General features: G+C 39.3%; 2 protein-coding genes across 10 annotated transcripts; both read left to right on the top strand.

Moving 5' to 3' along the window:
- The first annotated feature begins 11,051 nt into the window (after positions 1-11,051).
- pth1b (parathyroid hormone 1b) lies at positions 11,052-11,434 on the top strand. Its single transcript, XM_088371040.1, is given in 2 exon segments — positions 11,052-11,131; positions 11,260-11,434. Coding segments are annotated over 2 exon segments (255 nt in total).
- A 1,365-nt stretch (positions 11,435-12,799) lies between these two features.
- On the top strand, positions 12,800-18,924 carry btbd10b (BTB domain containing 10b). Of its 9 annotated transcripts, none has more exons than XM_088371824.1 (10): positions 12,800-12,956; positions 13,286-13,468; positions 13,740-13,775; positions 14,443-14,627; positions 15,949-16,264; positions 16,338-16,440; positions 17,075-17,195; positions 17,331-17,528; positions 17,592-17,702; positions 18,007-18,924. In XM_088371824.1, the coding sequence occupies exons 2-10, from the start codon at positions 13,368-13,370 to the stop codon at positions 18,336-18,338; spliced, it is 1,503 nt and encodes a 500-aa protein (XP_088227950.1). In that variant the 5' UTR covers positions 12,800-12,956; positions 13,286-13,367; the 3' UTR covers positions 18,339-18,924. The 9 variants fall into 9 exon arrangements, with proteins under 9 accessions (XP_088227950.1, XP_088227951.1, XP_088227952.1 ...); XM_088371823.1 differs by having other exon boundaries at positions 12,801-12,956; positions 14,440-14,627; XM_088371825.1 differs by lacking the exon at positions 13,740-13,775 and having other exon boundaries at positions 14,440-14,627.
- The last annotated feature ends 1,008 nt before the right edge of the window (positions 18,925-19,932 follow it).

Consider the following 19,932-nt stretch of genomic DNA (forward strand, 5'->3'; position numbering starts at 1 on the left):
CGTTAATGTCCGTTGTGCTTGCAACTTCACTTAACATTAATGAGCGACCCTCACAGCCTTCATCCTGCTCATTATCCAATCCGTCATGGAAATTCAAACATTGCCCACACATATGCAGCTGCAATCATCTCCATCCCTGTCAGCCACTCTGCTCACAGAAAAGGCACGAGGCTCCAAACGGTTTCACGATTTTAATGACAATCGCTGTATGAAGTGTGTGGTGTATCTGTGTGCACAGCTGCTATATTCCAATAATATTCCTTCAGCCAGATAAATTGCTGTGAAAGCCATGTAAGAGCAAATGGCTAAGAATGCGTGATTAAGCCTTTTGAACCTGTATGGGGCACATGGAACTCATTTGAAATGATGAATATGTGGATTTCATAGTCTTGATTGAAGTTTGGCCTTGAGCACTGATGCGTTTCACTCCGCATTTAAATAAATCACATGGGAATAATTTTTTGCAGCATTTGAGTTGGAAAAAAAAAAATCGGTCCTGTTGTGTATTTCAGGGTTGTTGAAAAAAAATGCCATATGCCAATGTGACCTCACGCAATAAAAGGCCAAGACCGACAAAGCACAGGTGTATTCATCATTTTGTCTGTGGGTATCCAAACTGTCCGTGCTCCAATCGTCAGTGAAGTTCACTTTTTAGCAGGCAGCTCCTCCACCTGGAGGCGTCACTTTTGTGTGCCACGCTGCATAACAATGTTCATCTGCTCATTATCTCCATCCTTAGCTCAGTGTTTGTGTCAGTGTCCTCAGGCAAAAATCTCATCAAAAGATACGAACCAGCCATTCATTCTGAAAAAATTTCCGTGGCATACGTGGGCATGTTCTTCATGTGTTGTCTTATTTAAAACCGGCAACCTTGATGTTTTGTCCACTCCCAAGCTGTAGTAATAATGTCATTTAAGGACATACTTACACAGTGAAATGAGGCCATTTTTGCATAAACGTGTTTTTCGATGCCTTTTTTCCCTTGCACTAGTCTATTCTTAACACCATGTTACTTTCTCTCCGACTGATGGCCAAAGAGCACAAAGTTTATGAAACAGTGCATTATATTTTACAAAAAAAAAAATCTCCCAGTAGACCTGGGCCAGGCTCAGTGCGAACGATTTTGACAGTGCAATGAATAAGAAACGTTTGACTGTGGTTCCCTGACGGGGTCTCGCAGGAATCCATTGTAAATTGAAAACCAGAATTAAATAGCTCGAGCAATAGAGTGCTTTGAGTCCTCTCATAATTTGATATCTTGCCATCCTGAATATTGAGATGTATTACATGCAATAATAGCTGCTTGGTTCTTGTTCTTTCCATTGTTTTTGTCGATCGGATGATAGGGCTGCAACTAATGATTTCCTTAATCGACTAATTTGTCTTTTATTTTTTTAATTATTCAGTGAATGGGTAAAGAATACTTTTTTAAATTTGAAAATAACAGCTTTTTGCAAAAGTCTTATTTTGCTTTAACACAAAGATAGTCACTTTGGTTTCATGGAAGACTACAGAAAAAGTAGAACACTGGTGAGAGACTGAAATTCCATTGATTTGGACATTTTGTAATAAAACAATGTCTAAATGATTACTTGTTGCTCCTTCAGTGATATATAAGAAGTGACACATTCAAGTTTCCATATATAGTCAATTCTTCTTTAAATCGCTGATTTTCATCTTCCCCCTTTCTTTTGGCAAAACATTTGGAAGATACCATTTTTTTCTAATCTCGTTTCCTACGGCTGGCAAAATGTCAAAAACATGCCAACTGCTCCACGAATGACAGTTAACGTCAAAAATTGCACTCGGGCAGTGAACTGTGAATGACCCAGTAACAGCCCGTCTGGTTATGGTTGGCATGGAGACAAGTCCTCTTGGACACATGCTGACCCAACCCCAAAAAAAATCACAGAGTGAAGAAATGTATTACACCCTGCGCTTGGTTTTCACAGCACTTACCTCGTGCACGAATACTTTCCCTGTTACATGTTTTATCTCATACATCTCTTGTTTCTTTGAAACTTAGCTTTAGAAAGGATGATTACAAGCTGAATGTCAAGATGAATTTCAGGTCAGTTGTTGATCTCCACTCCTACAGAGTCTGTCTGATGCAGCGCGATAGCTGAAGATGCATGACAAACCTGTAAGCTCACACTGTTTGGTCACTTTTGTCTCCGCAAGGCACTAGAAAAGATAACAGAATGTCTTCATATTTGTGACTTTGGCTCTAAAAAGCTAAACGCAGAAGAGCCCAAGGCCATTTATCAAGTGGCTAACTTGCACTCTATTATGCATAAAATGGTAAATAAAACTGCACTTTTGCTGACATGAACAACTAAAGGGCAGGATAACAGACTAGGAGCATTGCAATATGATATTTTTTCACAATATTTTGCAAACCGTATCGATATGATAACAATACAGTAATTAGGTGCTAATTGATAGAGCACATTGTATATGGTACATTACACGCTTGGGCTGTGTAATCGAAATTGTGATTCGATTTTTTTGGGCTTTTGACAATTAGGTTTCAAACCATGGTTTCAAACTAGGGTTAGGGTTTCAAATTAGGGTAAGGGTTTCAAACTAGGGTTTCAAACAAGGGTTTCAAACTAGGGTTAGGGTTTCAAACTAGGGTTTGAGTTTCAAACTAGGGTTAGGGATTCAAACTGTTTTAAAACTTAGAATAGGGTTTCAAACTAGGGTTTCAAACTAGGGTTAGAGTTTCAATTTAGGGTTTCAAACTAGGGTTAGGGTTTTGGAGGTGGCAGATTGGTTTGGGAGTTTTAGGATGCCACTTGTTGAAAATCGCCATTATGTACATTCTCTCAAAGGTCAATGATCTTTTGAAAGCATTGCATTGATATTTCATCATAAACTCCTAAGATAAAAATCTGCATACTTCATTTATTTACTCTTGCAATTTTAACCTGACGTCAGTCAGATTTAGTTCAGTGTAACTGAACATTAGCTAAAATGCATGTTAAAGAGACCTGCATTTGTACACAGCATTTTTTATCACCGTCTTTGTGAGCGACTGACAATTGAAGTTTTTTTTTCTTTGTTTAGCACAGTCAAAACAGTCTTATACAAGAGGAGCCTTTTTAAAGTGCTCATCTTCTTCCTCTTTGCTTCCAAAAGACAAGAAAGCGTCTTGTACAATTTTCCAGTCTTTATCTCCCTTTTCAGAGACCAATTTTCATCGAGCGCTGGCAGCCACCAAGTGAGACAGCACAATGAAATAGTCGCTGCAAGTCAACACATTTGACTTTCCACCAGATGTTCCCTTGCTTTTCACTAAAGAATCTGTAACAAGAAATGTTATCAGCACTTTGCTTTCGAGAACACTTGTTTTACTTCAAGTGCTTTGCTGAATCAACCACATTCACTAAGCTTGTCCTAATTAGGGTGGCGCGATTTACTCGTTCATATGAAATTTAGAAAGGACTACAAAGGAGAATTGAGACAAAATGAGGCAGTAGCTCATACTTTAAAAACACTCGCTAAATTTTGCTTGTTCGAAATGTTCTTTTGTATGTTTTCCTTTAGCAGAACTCTACATTTGTTTATGTTGAATTCCAGTTGTGGCTTTCACGCACATAAAGGCACTCAATTTAGAGGAGCCACTTTAAAATTCTGTTTGTGCAATCCCAGCTATTAGTGGCAATTCTTCACTTCCGGTCTTTGATGATAAATCAAGCCCAGCTCGTGTAAGTAATCTAAGTAGGCAATGTCGGTGGGTTGCAAAAGGTCAACCATTCATTTTTAAGATTATTTGCAGCATGTGTATCTGCAAGTGAATTATCACACAACAACAAAATGTCTCTTTTTTTTCTTTTTTAATTAAGTCTTTGGTCATTAGAATGCCGTTGATCAACCAGATGCTGAATCCTCTGCCGCAATTCTTCTCACGTGTGACATTTGCTTTGAATGCCACTCAGGTGCTGGCTTTGTTTACGTGCCCTGCAAAAGTCTTTGGGGAATCCACAAAGCTCCCTGATGTCGATGCCAGAGAGCAAGCTCATTCTAAACACTGGGAGGAGGTTTGAAAGGATGTCACGGAAGAATATGGCAGTCACCTGAGAATAGATTTGCGGATGGAGCTCGCCTTCAGGCACCTGAAGGTTGATGCAAGATGACGAAGGTTAAGAAGCTTATAGCGAAAATTCATTTTTTTTTACTTTAGAAGTCTTAATCCCTGCAAAGTCATCAAAAGCATATTCGGAATATAATATTGTATAGAATTCTTATAGTGTTGCTTAACTTGCACCCACTAGACACTTTATTAGGTACACTACTCAGTGTTGGGTGATAGTGTCATAAAAGTTTTTATAATTAATGTTGTGGCTGTTGAATGTATACAGTGGAAATAAAAAGTTATTATGTTTTTAATATTTATATTTTACAATTCTTTGCGATATTTATTTTAAAATTATGCAACCCACCTAATGGTGGTGATTTTCTAGGGCCCCTGTCAGTCAAAGTAATCATAAAATAACAGTGCTCCAATTTTTTTTTTTTACCACAAGCCATAATTCTTGAACAGACAAAAATGACTGCAGTCATACTGTTGGCTGGTGATTTTTATTCAAGTTGACAGCACTGCAAGTTATAGCAGTACCTGTCACCTACGAACGTCCACACATCACAAAAAGCTTATTTTAAATGCCAGGCTTTCCAAAATGATTTTTAAAACCCTGTTACATGAAATAACTTAACTGGATTCTGTGCAGTACATTGAACTCCTCATCCCATGATGTTTGTTGTTGTTCTTTTTGTTTTGATTAAATTTTGTCTCATGTTTGTCATGTCGCATGCCCTTTTTATCATGTCATATGTATATATTTGGTAGTTTTTTGTTTCAGCCCTGTTCTTTTATCTACCAATCAACTCATTCCAGCCTCTACACTTCATTGAAATGCTTAAAAAAAAAATCACGGGATCCTTTCACCGCGTCCATCTTCCTTTTTGCCTGCATGTCACAAAACTGTGACACCGCAGTTATTGAAACCGACCAAAACATTTAGGACACCTGCACAATCCAGTAAGATCTAATTCTAAGTATTTTTTGTAGCCTCTTGTCCAGATGAACAGGTAAGCCAAAATATCTGAAAGCACTTTCAGTATGCAGTGTCACCTTAGTAAGCCATCAATCAAAAGAATAAACATTTTGTTGAATTAATCAAGCCACTTAGTGTGGATATTGTCCGTCTGCTACTTTTTACTCTTGAAAAAAAAAATTAAAAAAATATTCTGCTGCTTTTCTACCACTGTACCTTGAGTGCACTGTGCAGTCACTGTAGCAAATAAGATTAGCTCGCAAAAGCAAGTAAACAGTCCTTTGCCTTGTGAGTTAATAATTCAAGAGTGTTAACCGAGTGAAAACTTGAAAAAGATACTTAAGTGCTGTTCACACTGTCGGAGACATGTGACAAGCAGACAGAAATGCTCCAGTGCACCGCATGCACAGAGCTTTGGCCAGCTTCCTCCTCTCCTTCCTTCCTTCCTTCCATCCTTTCTTCAGACCTTGAGAAGGTCGTCCATGCATGCATCTCATCCTTTGGACTCCACAACTTGCTTTTAGTTGAGCCAGCAATTTGTAAAATTAATGAAACAATGAGCGGCAACACTTCTTTGATTGAATGCTATAGTGTTTTATTTTTTTATTTGTCACATGGAAAAGGTGGGAAAACAGTTGTGCGTGCCTGCGTTTGATTAAACTCGGCGGCAGGAGAGAGTTGTTTTATATGGAAACCACTGGAGAGTAAAGTGACTGCTTTACTTGCAAACCCACAATCTGTGTAATGCACTTTTTTTTTTAAAATAGTTCATGGGTGTCCTTAAAATGCCCTCTGTCTTGTGTCAAAATGCACAATAAATAAAGACTTACAATTTTTTTGTTAGCATGACGACTCACAATTTAGCAAACGGCTACTGTCCAGACTTTAAAGAGAAAAGACATTTTCACTCATGGAGACAGCACTTCATCACCAAGCCACTATGTAACAGTCACTTGGAAGTGGCAGGTGTTCACCAAGCTGAGCTACCAATATATTAAATTTCCGAACGGCTCACTTACACACATAATTTCCTAATTAGAAAGCAAGCAAATGGTTTACGTTGTTGTGTAATTACAAATTTCAATAAATTTCAATTTTCTGTGATTCTGCTATCGTTCTTTCATCTATCTCTCTTTTGCTCCTTTTTTAAAGTGGACAGTTTTGTATCATAGAAGAAAAAGAAGCTCTACACACACTCTCAGAGTCTCAGTGAGTCTCTTTATTTGACTGGGCCTCACGCTGTTTTGTGAAGTCACCTTTCTCTACATTAATATATATTGGATAGAAATGAGTTTTCATTCTTTTGTCAAAGAGTTTTCTGGTACCTCGGAGCCCAAAATTGGATGTGAATTCATTTTACAAAGGTTACAAACGTTGCATCACATTATATTACATTAAATTAAACTGGATTTTTAGTTGTTTATGTGGAATATGTTTGCATTTCATTTGTTTTATAGCAGTGTAACGATTTTATACTTTTTCACATAGCACACAGCTACCTAATGAGGACAGAAAATCGAAATATAAAATAGTATGATTGTGATTATTTTCTGAGCGCTTTCTGATCATGACCATGTATATAGAAAAATCCCATTTGAGTTGAGGATGGCAATTTACTCGACTTAAATCATACCTGGAGTAATCATCATACCACACAAGCAGGTTTCTCCTCTTCAACTTTTCTCCATATGAACTGTGAGTCACTTTTGTACCTCTGTGCATTAAAGAAATTGAAATTGGATTTCACAGTAGTCTGTACGCGGTCATTATCATGATAACAACCTCAGACATGAAATGACTTGCTGGAAAATTGGCATCTTTCAAGGCTCCCTTCTGCTATCTGTTCTACATCAGTATTGCGCAAAACACTGGGAGACTTGCAACACTTACATGATCTAATAAATAATTCAGCAGCGATGGCTACCTCCTATACTATTTGCTTTGAAATATCCTGAATGCATTTGTAATTCATTCCTATCATACCATATGGATTTGGCGTGCAATCCCATCTGTTCCATACATTACATACTGTAAGTAATAAAGCAATGTCAGTTACTAATTGACTGTATATGATGGACAAGCATGTCTAATGCAAATCAGTTGTTAGTAACCATCAATTTTGTACAAAAATAATCATCGCTACCTGCTCAGACAACTTCAGAAGACTAAGTATGACCAGTATATGAACCTTTTGTTTTTCCTGTAAATGTTAGCCTTCTAAATTCCTGAATACTGTCTTCTGAAAAAACTGTCGTCAGTCTGGACATGGCAAAGAAAATATAATTTAATACAAATATAGAAAATGCGCAATAAAAAAAGAATACATTAACTGAAATTAATTTTCTAAAACAGATGATTGTTTGTGTTCATTTGAAAAGCAAAAGATTTACCAAGAGAACTGCATTCTGATAATGTATTTCATATTTTTCTTATCAAGCTGCCCAAATTATTTTCTGGTTTTGACTAGTTAATATTTCGAGGAAATGAAGAATGATGAAAATTCATGCAGAAGCCATCATGGTGTTCCTCTCAAACTTTTTAGAGGATGCTTATCTCTTTAATACGGTTGTCCCACAGTGACCTCCTGTGGTCAAATCCTAAATTCCTTCCTGTGTGGTGTATCATTCTGTGCTTTCCTTGTGGTTTCTTCTAGTTCTGTGGCTTTTGTCTATGTTCCAATGACATGTATGTTTATGCAAACTGACATTGGCCCTTGTTGTAATTGTCTTGTTCTGTCTTCTTCTATTACATAATATATGGTATATTATTAGAATATTCTCAAAGTCTGGTAATAAGTACAAATCAGTTTTATGATCTACGATATATGTAATATACTGAACTGGGGTTTGGGTTCAAATTTGTAACTTTAAGGCTGAGTAAGAAATTCCATGGTCTAAATTTTTTGTGTCACATATTTCTCAAGGACTTTGGTCTTTATGTGGCAGCTGCAAAATAAAATCATATATATATATTGACAGTGAGTTGGAAGTGCTTGTCCTTTACCTTCCCTATTCACACAATAGCCAAGATTATATAAAATAAAAATAATAAAGAATTAACATAGAAAAGGTTGAACTGCCGGTCATATCTCTGGTGGGCCCCAACGTGCAACTCAGTGATGAGATTCTAACTTCTAACTTGACACCAGCAACACCTGTGCCGGGTAGTCAGACGCTCATATTAAGAGTATGTGATGGATTGATGTGTGAGTATTTACATAAAACCTCACTGACAAGACTTGCATGTCTTTGCAAGCTTTTGTAACGGCGGGGTAAAGCCCAGATTTTGTCAGCCAAACGGTGGCAATGCCGCAAAGATGAAGCCGCATCGCCATTTGAATGATTTATTACCTGCTGGATTGTAACGCCCTTCACAAGCAATAAGAGGTGATCCAAATGGTATGACTTAGATGATCTGTCTGTTTGTTTTCACAGGCAAAGGTGGGATGATGTCACGTCTAAATATACACCTTGTCGTCATACGATATCTTCGAGTGAGGTGACCTCGTTTTATGAAAAAAATACACCATATATAGCATCCATACATTCCAATATTCACCACAAAAGGGAAAAAAAAGAAAAAGACAAAAATCTTCATGAACCTATGAGGAATATTATAGGACTTTATTAAACACAAACACATTTCCAGTCAAATTATTTGATGCAAATGTCCATGTGAAAATCAACTGGTGCTTGAACTTCATTAATTGCATGCGTTTACGTTGATGATCTGTTTGGTCAGTGCAACCATTTGCAGTTCAGAGACTTTTTTTATGGCCTTTACTTTGTTTGTGACAACATGGCGGGCTAATGATTTGCATGCAATTCCGTAATTCCTCGCATCCTTCACTGTCAATTCCTCCTGCACACCAGCAGCATACCATTACTGACATGGCTCACATAGGGACTGCATGAGCTAACCAAAGTGGCTTGGCTGTTTTAAAAGAAAAATTCAAGGCCACAGATGGTCAAGACACAGGCCAGATGGAGATTTTTGGGTTCTTCATAATTCTTACAACCAAAATTTAAATTTTTATAGCCAATCTATGACACTCTCAAAAACGCTATAACAAAATCCCCAAACTGTTTAAAAAAAATAAGACTTAACTGTAAATTAGATTCATGAATCTTAGAGATGATTCATTTGAGATTCATTATATTGTTTTTAAATATTTAAATCTTCTAAACTCCTGTTTTTAACTCCTGTTTTAAATTATGGCTCCTAAATACTGGAAGTTTCCCATGTGGGGCAAATAAAGGAATATCTTATTTTTAAGACCTTGCATTAAACTGCAGTGCTTCTCAACCTGCTTTTCTAATGGCCTCTGAAAACACATTATGGATTGTAATGTATGATAAATGAACCGCACTTCAAGTACATTTTGGAGTGGTCGATCAGTCTACCATGCATGTTTTTGGAATGTGGGAGGAAACCAGAGTACTTGGAGGGCCCCCCACGCAGGCACGGGGAGAACATGCAAAATCCACACAGGAAGGCTCGAGCCCGAATCGAACCCTGCACCTCAGAACAAATTAATGCCACGACCAACACTTGTCAAATTATACATAAAGCAAAATGAATTACACATTGTATAATTAAAACAACCATGTCGCTTTGCTGTAGATAAATCCATAATGCTAATAAACAATGCAAAACACCAGAGGCGGGCTGACAAAAAGCATTAGTGTCAGTCTTGCTTGACTAGATCACTCTTATAAAAGTTGTAAACTCAATGATGCTCATGTGGTTGAATAAAATTTTTGAATCTAATTCGAGTTTGCCGCAGTGTTATAACCCAATGAATATTTCATCCTAAACACATACTACATAAAGAGATAAAATTGTAAATTCTCACAAATGTACCGCTGGCGGCGTCAGTCGGAATCCTTGTGCCTCCCAATCCTTTTCAGAAGCCCCAGTCAGTCACAACAGAAGGAGCAGCACAATTACCATTGAATTGAAACAAAAATATGAGTCAAAAACTGGTATTTATTTTAACTGTATTATTTCATAAAATACATTATAGATTGTGATTTTACACAAATATACTAGGGTTCACTGTTATTCAAATTACATTATTTGAAATTTCCTATTGACGAAAACATTCCGAAATTTGAAACCAAGCAGCATCACAAGACAAAACGTGTTTATCCGCATGATTGAAAAATACATTCCAGCATATCATACTAAACATATTACTGATGAATGTGTTATTCCTGGAGTCTCATAGTGTACTACAACAACGTTCCAGGGTTACAATTTTGAGTGCCCTGTAAAGGGTTAGGTGAAGTGAGTTACTAGCGGATTAGTCACAGTGGATTGTCTGACTCGCCTGTTCTTTCACCCCTGTCATGACCTTTACATGCGTAGAGTATGCAGAATGAAAAAACCACGGAATAAATTGTGTTGCTAATAAATTCAAGTGACAGTTGTTGTGATTTCAGAGAGTATACTTCTTCACCAGAGTATGACATTAACAGTACACATACGTCACAGGCCACTGAATGTATTGTGTAAGTATTTGATGTCCTAATGAGGGACCATTATTTCAAATGAACGGTGAAACTGGAGTTAAAGCAAAAGCTGGCACGTGGCGCAGGTGTCGAAAGCTGAGTTGGTAGTGAGCGACCGTGTCACAAGGACGGATGCCTGCCTTGTCCCTATCAATGATGAAGTGACATCAACTGTGAAATTGTCCATTGATGACCAGGGGAGGGCTTGTCCATCTGTATATAAAGGCCAGACACCCACTCCCACCACCAAGACCTCTGTCCATGTATTTGTAGGCCGAGCACAACAACAACAACAAAAAATCAAAAGCCATTTTCTGGATATAAGGACAACCCTGGTAAGATATTGGCTTGACAGGTTTTTCCCCCCTTTAGAAACCGTGTTGTTTGACTGAAATCATCCAGAATTATTTTATTCCAATATAGTTAGAAAAAACTATTCTTAACCCAATATCTGATTTATTTTCAGCTCATCATCAGCATGTTTGTGCTACGCTGCTTGGAAACAACCATTTTAATACTTCTCTTTTCAAGTTTGCGCACAGATGCGAAACCGATGAGGTAAATTCTGTTCCAATGTGTGGAATATCATGACTGTCTTTTGCAGTCAAGGATATAGTGAAAAAGTCACTCAATTCTCATGAATCATATTTTCCTCACAGTGACTATGATGTTTTTTTTGTCTTTAGAAAGAGAACCATCAGCGAGGTACAGTTAATGCACAATGTGCAGGAGCACAAACAAGTGGGAAACAGACAAGAATGGCTCCAGGGAAGGTTAAATGACATTATTGTTACCAGTGCTGACCCTTAGCATGGACAACCCAAAATATACTCCCAAAACAGGTTCTTGTGGGAATACTGAACTGACCATTACTCTCTACTGAGCATTTGCTGTCTGTTTTTATTTATTAATTTATTAAATTCAGAGTTTCTTGTATTTATTAATATGGGTGAACTTTCATGTATTGTCTTTATTCTTTCAGTGACAAAAAACACTTATTTTGGTGTTACTTAATTAGTTGTTTTCATTCTGTTGCCAAGCAACATAATTTAAAGTATTGAAACTCTAAATGAATTCAACGGACCAAGTGCTTGTCTTAGTCACATTTATATATGTTTTAACTGTGCCTGTGTGTGCAAGTGTATGTTGTTTTTGTTTTATTTATTTTTTTGTTTGATCAACCAACAGATTGTATTGTATGTATACAATTTGGATGATCATTGACTTTCAGTAATGTTATACTTTTTGTTTAATTGGAAGTGCAAATACACTTTACTCGGGCATGAAGTACAGCTAATATCCAATGTGCTGATGATGTGTGTGCATTTGGATAGTAATGCATACAAAACTCAAACTCTATGAAAAGAGTAGTCAGTATTGTACTTTAGTTAAATTTAAAACAAAGCATTTTGACTATCAGATGTCATTTTCATTGTCTAACCTTAAAATGTTTTAAGAAGTTTTCTTTTTAATTGTAGTTTGACTGCAATTGAATTAAATTATAGGGTATACATGCTTAAAAAAATCTGCTGTCGGAGTACCCAAAACGGTGAATTGTGATTTCTGTGGAATTTTGCAGAAATTATTGTTTAAAAATGCAAACACTTGCTGATAAACAAAGTGTTGCACATTGATTTTTTCTACCTTTTTTAAATCATTGTTGATAAGTGTGTGCAATGTCAGTGTCTTCATACAAATGAATATCATCAATAACATTTAATTATAGAGGTAAATTGAGGTACAATTTGTTATTTCAGCAGTATGCATCTGAGTTTCAAGTAAGTTAGTGACCCCTGCCGTAGCCGTGCAGTATTTGAAGAAAAAAAAAAAGTGAAGTCACAAATAATCAACTTTACTACGAACTTTTCGACCCTTGAACATTTTATATTTCAACTTATTGAAAAGCTAATATGATGATGTGTGTACATTTAAGATATTAACATGAATTTATATCATCTGAATCCTGGTAAATGACGCATGCATGTAAAATACGAGTAACCGACTGTCGTTCCATTTACAGTAAAACAGCAAGACTCTTAGAACAATTGCAAGACTGTATTAATTTAATTGTATTAATATAATTTTCTCAAATTTGGATTATTTTGTTAAGGCAAAATGAAAAACGTCGAGACATATCGCGAGACTTGGCAAGCATTATTTTAGAATAAAAGAAATTATATTTTGAGAGTTGATTTTGAATACTTGCGTGTTTTGAAATACAAAACACTTCACGAGCACTCAAGTTTTTTTTTTTAAATTTTGAAATTCGACGTAATTTGCGTCATAGCGTCACGTGACGTCAGCTACATGACTATTTTGAAAGAAAGCTGGCTAGCTGACTTGCTGTCGGGATTACACTCCGGCGGAGATTTACGCCAATTTGGTAACTATATTTATATTTTACGGTACTCTCATAGGGTTTATACAACTGCAGTGCTGGGCTGGTCAATATTCCATGAATTGTGTCTGAAAAAGAAAAATCTGATGCTTGTAACACGGCCGCTAATGCTAGCTGTGTAGGTGTGCTAACGCAGGAAACTAAGCCAATGCTCATAGTAATTTTCCTTATATAGTCTGATGACCGACTGCTATTTCATTCTGATTAAATGCCAGACATTAGGTCAGTAATGGGAATATTTTTTCTTCTAAAATCACGTCATTGGTGAACTCTGTCGAAACAAGTGCTGACAGCTAGCGGTGGGTTTTGTGTAGAGTTTTGATCAGCGGATCCAGCTGCCGACAACGTGAATATGTTGAGTGACACTTCCGGAGCGGACTTCCCCCTGTACGGGTGATGGCAACGCTTCTGCAGTCATATGACAGTAATTCCAGTGACAACGAAAACTGGGAACGGAAAGCGACGAGCCGACCTCGTAAACTGTGCAAGCATTCGAGGTGAGCTAAGCAAAGGTGAACAACGGACAAGTGAAGCCCTAATTCATTGTGCTTGATTAGCGAAGAAGCAAAATACGTCCATATGGGATTGTAAGTACAACAATGTAATCTGATTGGACCTCATTATCGCCTGTAAAGAAGAATTTTAAGGGAATTCATTTGTTCTGAATCCACGTAGCTTAAAAGCTTTCTGGAAATGTTTTAAATCATTTTTTTATCAAGTGTCATGGGAGATTAACCCCTGTAATGTCCGTTTGTCATGTCCATTTAGGCTTCCCCGCAGTCATTGTCATCCTTCTCCATCGAAGTATGTATTCTGTGGCGTCCTCTCGGGAAACAAATGCTCTCATGTCTTGCCTCTTTACATATAAATTCCTTGTGAATTCTGCTTGAATCATCCTTCAATGAATCTGTCCGCTGGATGTGTCCAAACCATCCAAATCTAGTCTGTCCAACTTTGTCTCCAATACATCTCTAACCATTGTTGTCCCTCTGATAAGATCATTTCTGATTCTTTCGAACCTAACCTCTGTAAAGAGAAAGTCACTGTCTTGTCGTCGTCACCTGCAGCTCTTTCTAAGATTAAGTGGGGAAAAAAACCACAAAGTCTCTCTTGATGCAGTTTGAACTTTCTGGGTGAATTTTCTTCCCCTTAAATTTTGGTTGAACTCTCAAGTTGTATGACTTTTGGGGCATCTAATTTCACAGGTTAATTTTAGTTGGGCAGGTGTGTTGTTGACTTTGCTTGGGCATTGCTTCTTATCTGTTAATGCAGTCTGACTGCATTCTGTGTGCGTTAGTCATACTTGAATCACAACACTTTGCAGACCGGGATGTTGCATTCGTACTCGCTAGCTCGAGATGAATACGAACTGGGGGCCTTGCTTGTGTGGTCGGAGCCGCTCTCCCGCAATGAAATAAAATGCCCTGTTGTTCATATAAATGGGATTGAGTCGTCTTTTCTGTCACAGCAGTCGAGCATCTCGAGTGGAGCCCCAACTGAGGAAGATGAGCCTGCATGGTGCCAGCGGGGGCTGCGACCGCTCACGTGACCGCCGCCGCTCCAGTGATCGCTCCAGGGATTCCTCGCATGAGAGAGAAGGGCAGCTCACACCCTGCATTCGCAACCTCACCTCGCCCACCCGCCAACACAACAGCGGTGAGTTGTAAGGGAAAGAAGAGAAGGACCTCAGTGGGGGGGTGGGTATACGACTCTTGGTGGCTTGTGCAGAAAGCAGCTGAAAGCAACTTGCCGCTCACAAGGACAATGTATTTGCTGGTCACTTTTCATACATTTATATTTGCACTTTTTTTTTTCTGCCCGTCCGCACCGTTTGCCAAAAATCTCACCAATTGAGAGTTTTTTTGCTTTCGGTAATGCTATACGATGGATGCCACATGATAGTTACAAAGCCCTGGATGACAGGAAAATAATAATTGGAGGCTCCGCAGTAGAGTAGAGTATCTGACCATAAAACAAGTAAAGGGCAAGCGTTTTTTTTACTTTTGTGACACCTCAAACTCTGAAACAACAAAAACAAGACAGAGGGCTTTTGATGCCAGCAAATTTTATTTACACATATGCTATTCTATGAAATACGGAATGTGTCTTTTTTTTAAACCAATTAAAAGTACTCACATATGAGTACTCAGTGATACCAAGTACCCATTCTTAATGCCATTGAAATTGTGATGGGAAACTTGTCCTGTCAGGAACATAAACTTTAAGTGAAAATGGCATAGGTTTCATTCTAAGATATCATATTTTTGGAGGAACAACTTGTCATCCATTTGAATGTTTTTGTAACGCTCATCCCACTGTCGCACCTCGCCGTGTGTTTGCCTCTGCCCCAATTTGCACAACTCAATTTGCAATCAGTTAAAATTGCTATTATCAGTTTTTACCTTAAAGTATCTCCACACTGATTTCTACCTGGACGGCTGGTGAAGTATCAGTGTAGTAGTGTCGGACCACTTTTATGTTGTTATGTGTATTGGAGCCATGCAATGACATGTGTGGCGTTCTCTTCAAGAAGAGAAATCTCGTGGGAAACTTGATAAGTGCTTGAGGGCCATGACGTGACCTCATTGTTATGTCATTTTTTATGTGGCCATGACCTCGTCTTTGAATTTCTTTTACACAGAAGTCGTTTGCGCTGTACTTCTTTGTTATTTTCTCCTTAGTCAACATTTGTGTTTGTTGGGAATGGGAAGTTTCGAGCTGTTTTGTTTCCCTCGTCGTTACTGTGCGAGGAAACTTTATTGTGTTTAGCGCCATCCAACCGCCATCGGTTGTTGTGGCATTTACGTTTTCGGCCGTGAGTAGACAAAAAAAAAAAAACACTCAAAGATTTCTTCCATGAAATGCTATGAGCTGCAAGAGCACACTTGTTAAACTCAATATGGGTACCAGAAAACACTATGAATATTCAAATTTAGGAAATAGCCTTTTGTATGAAAATCTTGACATGTGCTTGTAGAACGCGAGCGTGATGGCGGGCCATCGTCGAGGCCCGGCAGCCCCCGGCCACAGAGGGTCTCTCCCAGCGGCTCCAGCAGTAGCGGGGTGGTGAGCAGCCGCAACAGCAGCCTGTCCAGCACCGAGGGAACTTTCAAAAGTTTGGCAGTGGGAGAAATGGTGTTTGTGTACGAGAACCCCAAAGAGGGGGCGACCGGCGCCCCCGTCTGCAACCGAAACGTGCGGACGTCCGAGAGAGTTACGCTTATTGTGGACAACACACGCTTTGTGGTCGACCCCTCCATCTTTACTGCGCAACCCAACACCATGCTGGGCAGGTACGGCACATGCTTACCGATTGGTGATTGATTGCTTTAATGTCGCAACGTAACCAAAGTTGCTCTCTTTCAGAATGTTCGGATCAGGACGAGAGCACAATTTTACACGGCCCAATGAGAAGGGAGAGTTTGAAGTGGCTGAAGGAATCAGCTCAACGGTTTTCCGTGCAATTCTGGTTAGTAACTTTGTCCAGTCGTCACTCCTTATTATTCTTCCATGCTTACATGGTTGAAATGCACCTAACCCAAATTTCAACACTGTTGTCCAACACTAACCTAAGCTAATGCTTTAGTCAAGTTTTTATGACAGCATTTCCATGTCATTTATATAAAAGGAAAGTGGTAAGTATGATGGAGCGTTCCTTCTTGTCCCACTGTCATTGCTCAACTTTTACAAATAACGGATTCGCAATCCACTTTTAGGTCCCGTCGTTACACTTGTGAAGGGTTATGTTTCCAATCGGTTGAATTCGAGGTTGTCTCATCTCTATGAGTTTGGTTGGTGCCTTTATCACAGAAGAAGCAAAATTGTTATTCATGATGACTTGCAAGGCAGTCACAAGTAAATATACGGAGGGAGGAATGTTTGGCTTGGCCACAAGAGAACCAGGAAGTAAAGTAGCTAATGATTAGTCTGACAGCTTGAGTTTCCAGCTCATCAACATTCTTTTTTTTTTTTTTTTTTCCGCTGCACGGGTGGGAAGGTTCGGGGGATCCAAATATTGATGTGGACTCATTCTCAACTGACATTGGCTCGCCGATGTTGCATTTCACATTGACTTGACTGCGTGTTTTGGGTCTATTTGACAGGATTACTACAAATCGGGGCTAATCCGTTGTCCTGATGGAATCTCCATCCCTGAGTTGCGGGAGGCGTGCGACTATCTATGCATCTCTTTTGACTACAGCACCATCAAATGCAGAGACCTCAGTGAGTGCTTTTTCCATTGAGGAAATCAGACACCTTGTCTTGGGGACATTTTTTGTAAAATCAATAAAATGTCAGTGCTCTATTTCCCCTTTTAATGCACCTATCACAAGAGTTTAAGACATGACTCGTCCTCAGGTGCCCTGATGCACGAGCTGTCCAACGACGGCGCCCGACGACAGTTTGAGTTCTACCTGGAAGAAATGGTTCTACCTCTGATGGTGGCAAGCGCTCAGAGCGGGGAGCGCGAGTGCCACATTGTGGTCCTCACTGACGACGACGTGGTGGACTGGGACGAAGAGTACCCACCGCAGATGGGAGAAGAATACTCTCAAAGTGAGTGCGTGTGCTGCATGACTAAGTAAATCAAAATCAAAACTAACCAAAATCTCCTTACAGTCATATACAGCACAAAATTGTACCGATTCTTCAAGTACATCGAGAACAGAGATGTGGCTAAGTCTGTTTTAAAGGAGAGAGGCTTGAAGAAAATACGACTGGGCATTGAAGGTAAATCCTTAACCTTTTCTCTCCCAAACAAAGTACTGGGTCTTTCTTTACATTTTTTAACATTCATTTTAAAAGGGATTTAATATGCAAAATTTTCATGCAAGCAAACAATTCCAGCCAACAGTTTCCCAGCAGTTAGATTTTTGATTCCCAAATTTTTGGTTATATTTCATTGTGTTATTCATTTTTGCCGCCAATTTTGGGATTAGCAATTTTAGATGAAAACGTTTGGCAAAACTTGGTTTTAAATCGACACCACCATAATCATGTGTCAATCAGCTGAAGTCAACATGTTGGTGTGCAGGTTACCCCACATACAAGGAGAAGGTGAAGAAGCGTCCTGGAGGTCGTCCAGAGGTCATCTACAACTACGTCCAGAGGCCCTTCATCCGCATGTCGTGGGAGAAGGAGGAGGGCAAGAGCCGCCACGTGGACTTCCAGTGCGTCAAATCCAAATCCATCACCAACCTGGCGGCGGCGGCGGCCGACATCCCCCAGGACCAACTGGTGGTCCTGCACCCGGGTCCCCAGGTGGACGAGCTGGACATCTTGCCCAACCACCCGCCTGGAGGCCACCCTTACAGCAACAACTACAGCAACGAGCCCGACCCCGAGGGACCGCCGCCTGCCGTGTGAGGAGCCCTCGGACCCCACTCCTGTCCTTCTCGTCCGCCTCCCAGCATGCTGCAGCATGGAGTGCACCATAAGGGGGGCACCATAACCATATTGCCTTGACACCTCCTTCGCAGCCTTAGAGAGCCAAGAACCTGGTGGACTGCTTTGATTTTTTTTTTTTTTTTTTTTTTTACTTGACCAAAGCAATTTATTTGTGTTTGCTATATATTCATTAAATACTTTACTTTACAATGTTGTACCCTCATTTGTTGGGTTTGGCTGAGCACTCTTGTGGTATCAATGTTTCCGTTCACAAATCATTTTGTTTGGATTTGACATGTTCCCAGGTGGCCTGAAGACTACAATGTGTGCTTTTTACAGAGAAGATTTGGTCATAAGGGGACAGGAGGGTAATCATCACTTGTCACCCGAACTCAACGTGTTAACAGTGTAACTGGAAGTGTTCTGTCATTGGCTGGATGTCATGTGCTGTGACGCTCTTATCGCAGACTAAACATTAAAGCAGCACACGGGCTGGCACGCTCTCAATCTTTTAGTGCAAAGCTTGAAACTTGTAAAACAATGTTCAATAAAGGAAGAAAACTTTTTTGCTTGTGTGCTTAAATGTTTGATTAAAAAACATGTACATCAAATGTGAAAAGCTGTTGGAGCATTTATTTTCAATTTTCCATATTAACTGCTCAAATGGTGATAACTGACCTTTGATACAGTATCACTTTACATAGAATTTCCAACCTGGTTCGGAATCCAAGGGTAGCATTTTTTTTTTCTTAATAACCCAAAATTGTGGTTTGTGTTTGTATTACAATGTCTAAGACACAGCGTATACAGTAGTAAAGTTTTTTTACTGAATCAGTGCACTCAAGGGTTTATTCACCAGACAGAAGAATGACCACAAGGGGGCGCTTTTGGTCAGTATTTGGGTGTCATTTTTTAGATTTATGAATCCCTGACCCTAATTTGAAACCCCAATTCTTAACCCTAATTTGAAACCCTAATTTCAAATCCTAACCCCAATTTGAAAGTCTAACCCTATTTTGAAATCTTAATCTTATTTTTAAACCCCAACCTAATATTAAACCGCCAGTCCTCGAGGGGCCGCATTCCAAGTTACCCTCGTTAAACACACCTGCGTGAAAAGTTTTTGGTCATTTTCACGCTCTGCAGGAGCTAAAACTTTTCACGCAGGTGCACTTAACGAGGGACTCTTGGAAAACATGTTGGAATACGGCCCCAAGGATTAAAGCTTGACACCTGCAACCTTTGACCATGATATTTCCCTAATAAAGTGGCCTGGTATTAGGTACACTTGAAAATGGCGGCGTACCTAATAGAGTGTCCAAGTGACGTCACAGATCAAACAGCCAATCAGAAAGTGGGGGTGAGGGCGGGTGTGGCACTTTTCACTTAAACCAGGGGTGTCGACCTCCAGTCCTCGAGGGGCCGCGTTCCAATATGTTTTCCGAGTTACCCTCGTTAAACACACCTGCGTGAAAAGATTTAGCTATTTTCATGGTCTGCAGAGGCTAAAACTTTTCACGCAGGTGCACTTAACGAGGGAAAACATGTTGGAATGCGGCCCCAAGGACTAGAG

This window comes from Syngnathus floridae, chromosome 3 (assembly GCF_059516105.1).
Source record: "Syngnathus floridae isolate MCC-2025c chromosome 3, RoL_Sflo_1.0, whole genome shotgun sequence".
Classification (NCBI taxonomy): domain Eukaryota; kingdom Metazoa; phylum Chordata; class Actinopteri; order Syngnathiformes; family Syngnathidae; genus Syngnathus; species Syngnathus floridae.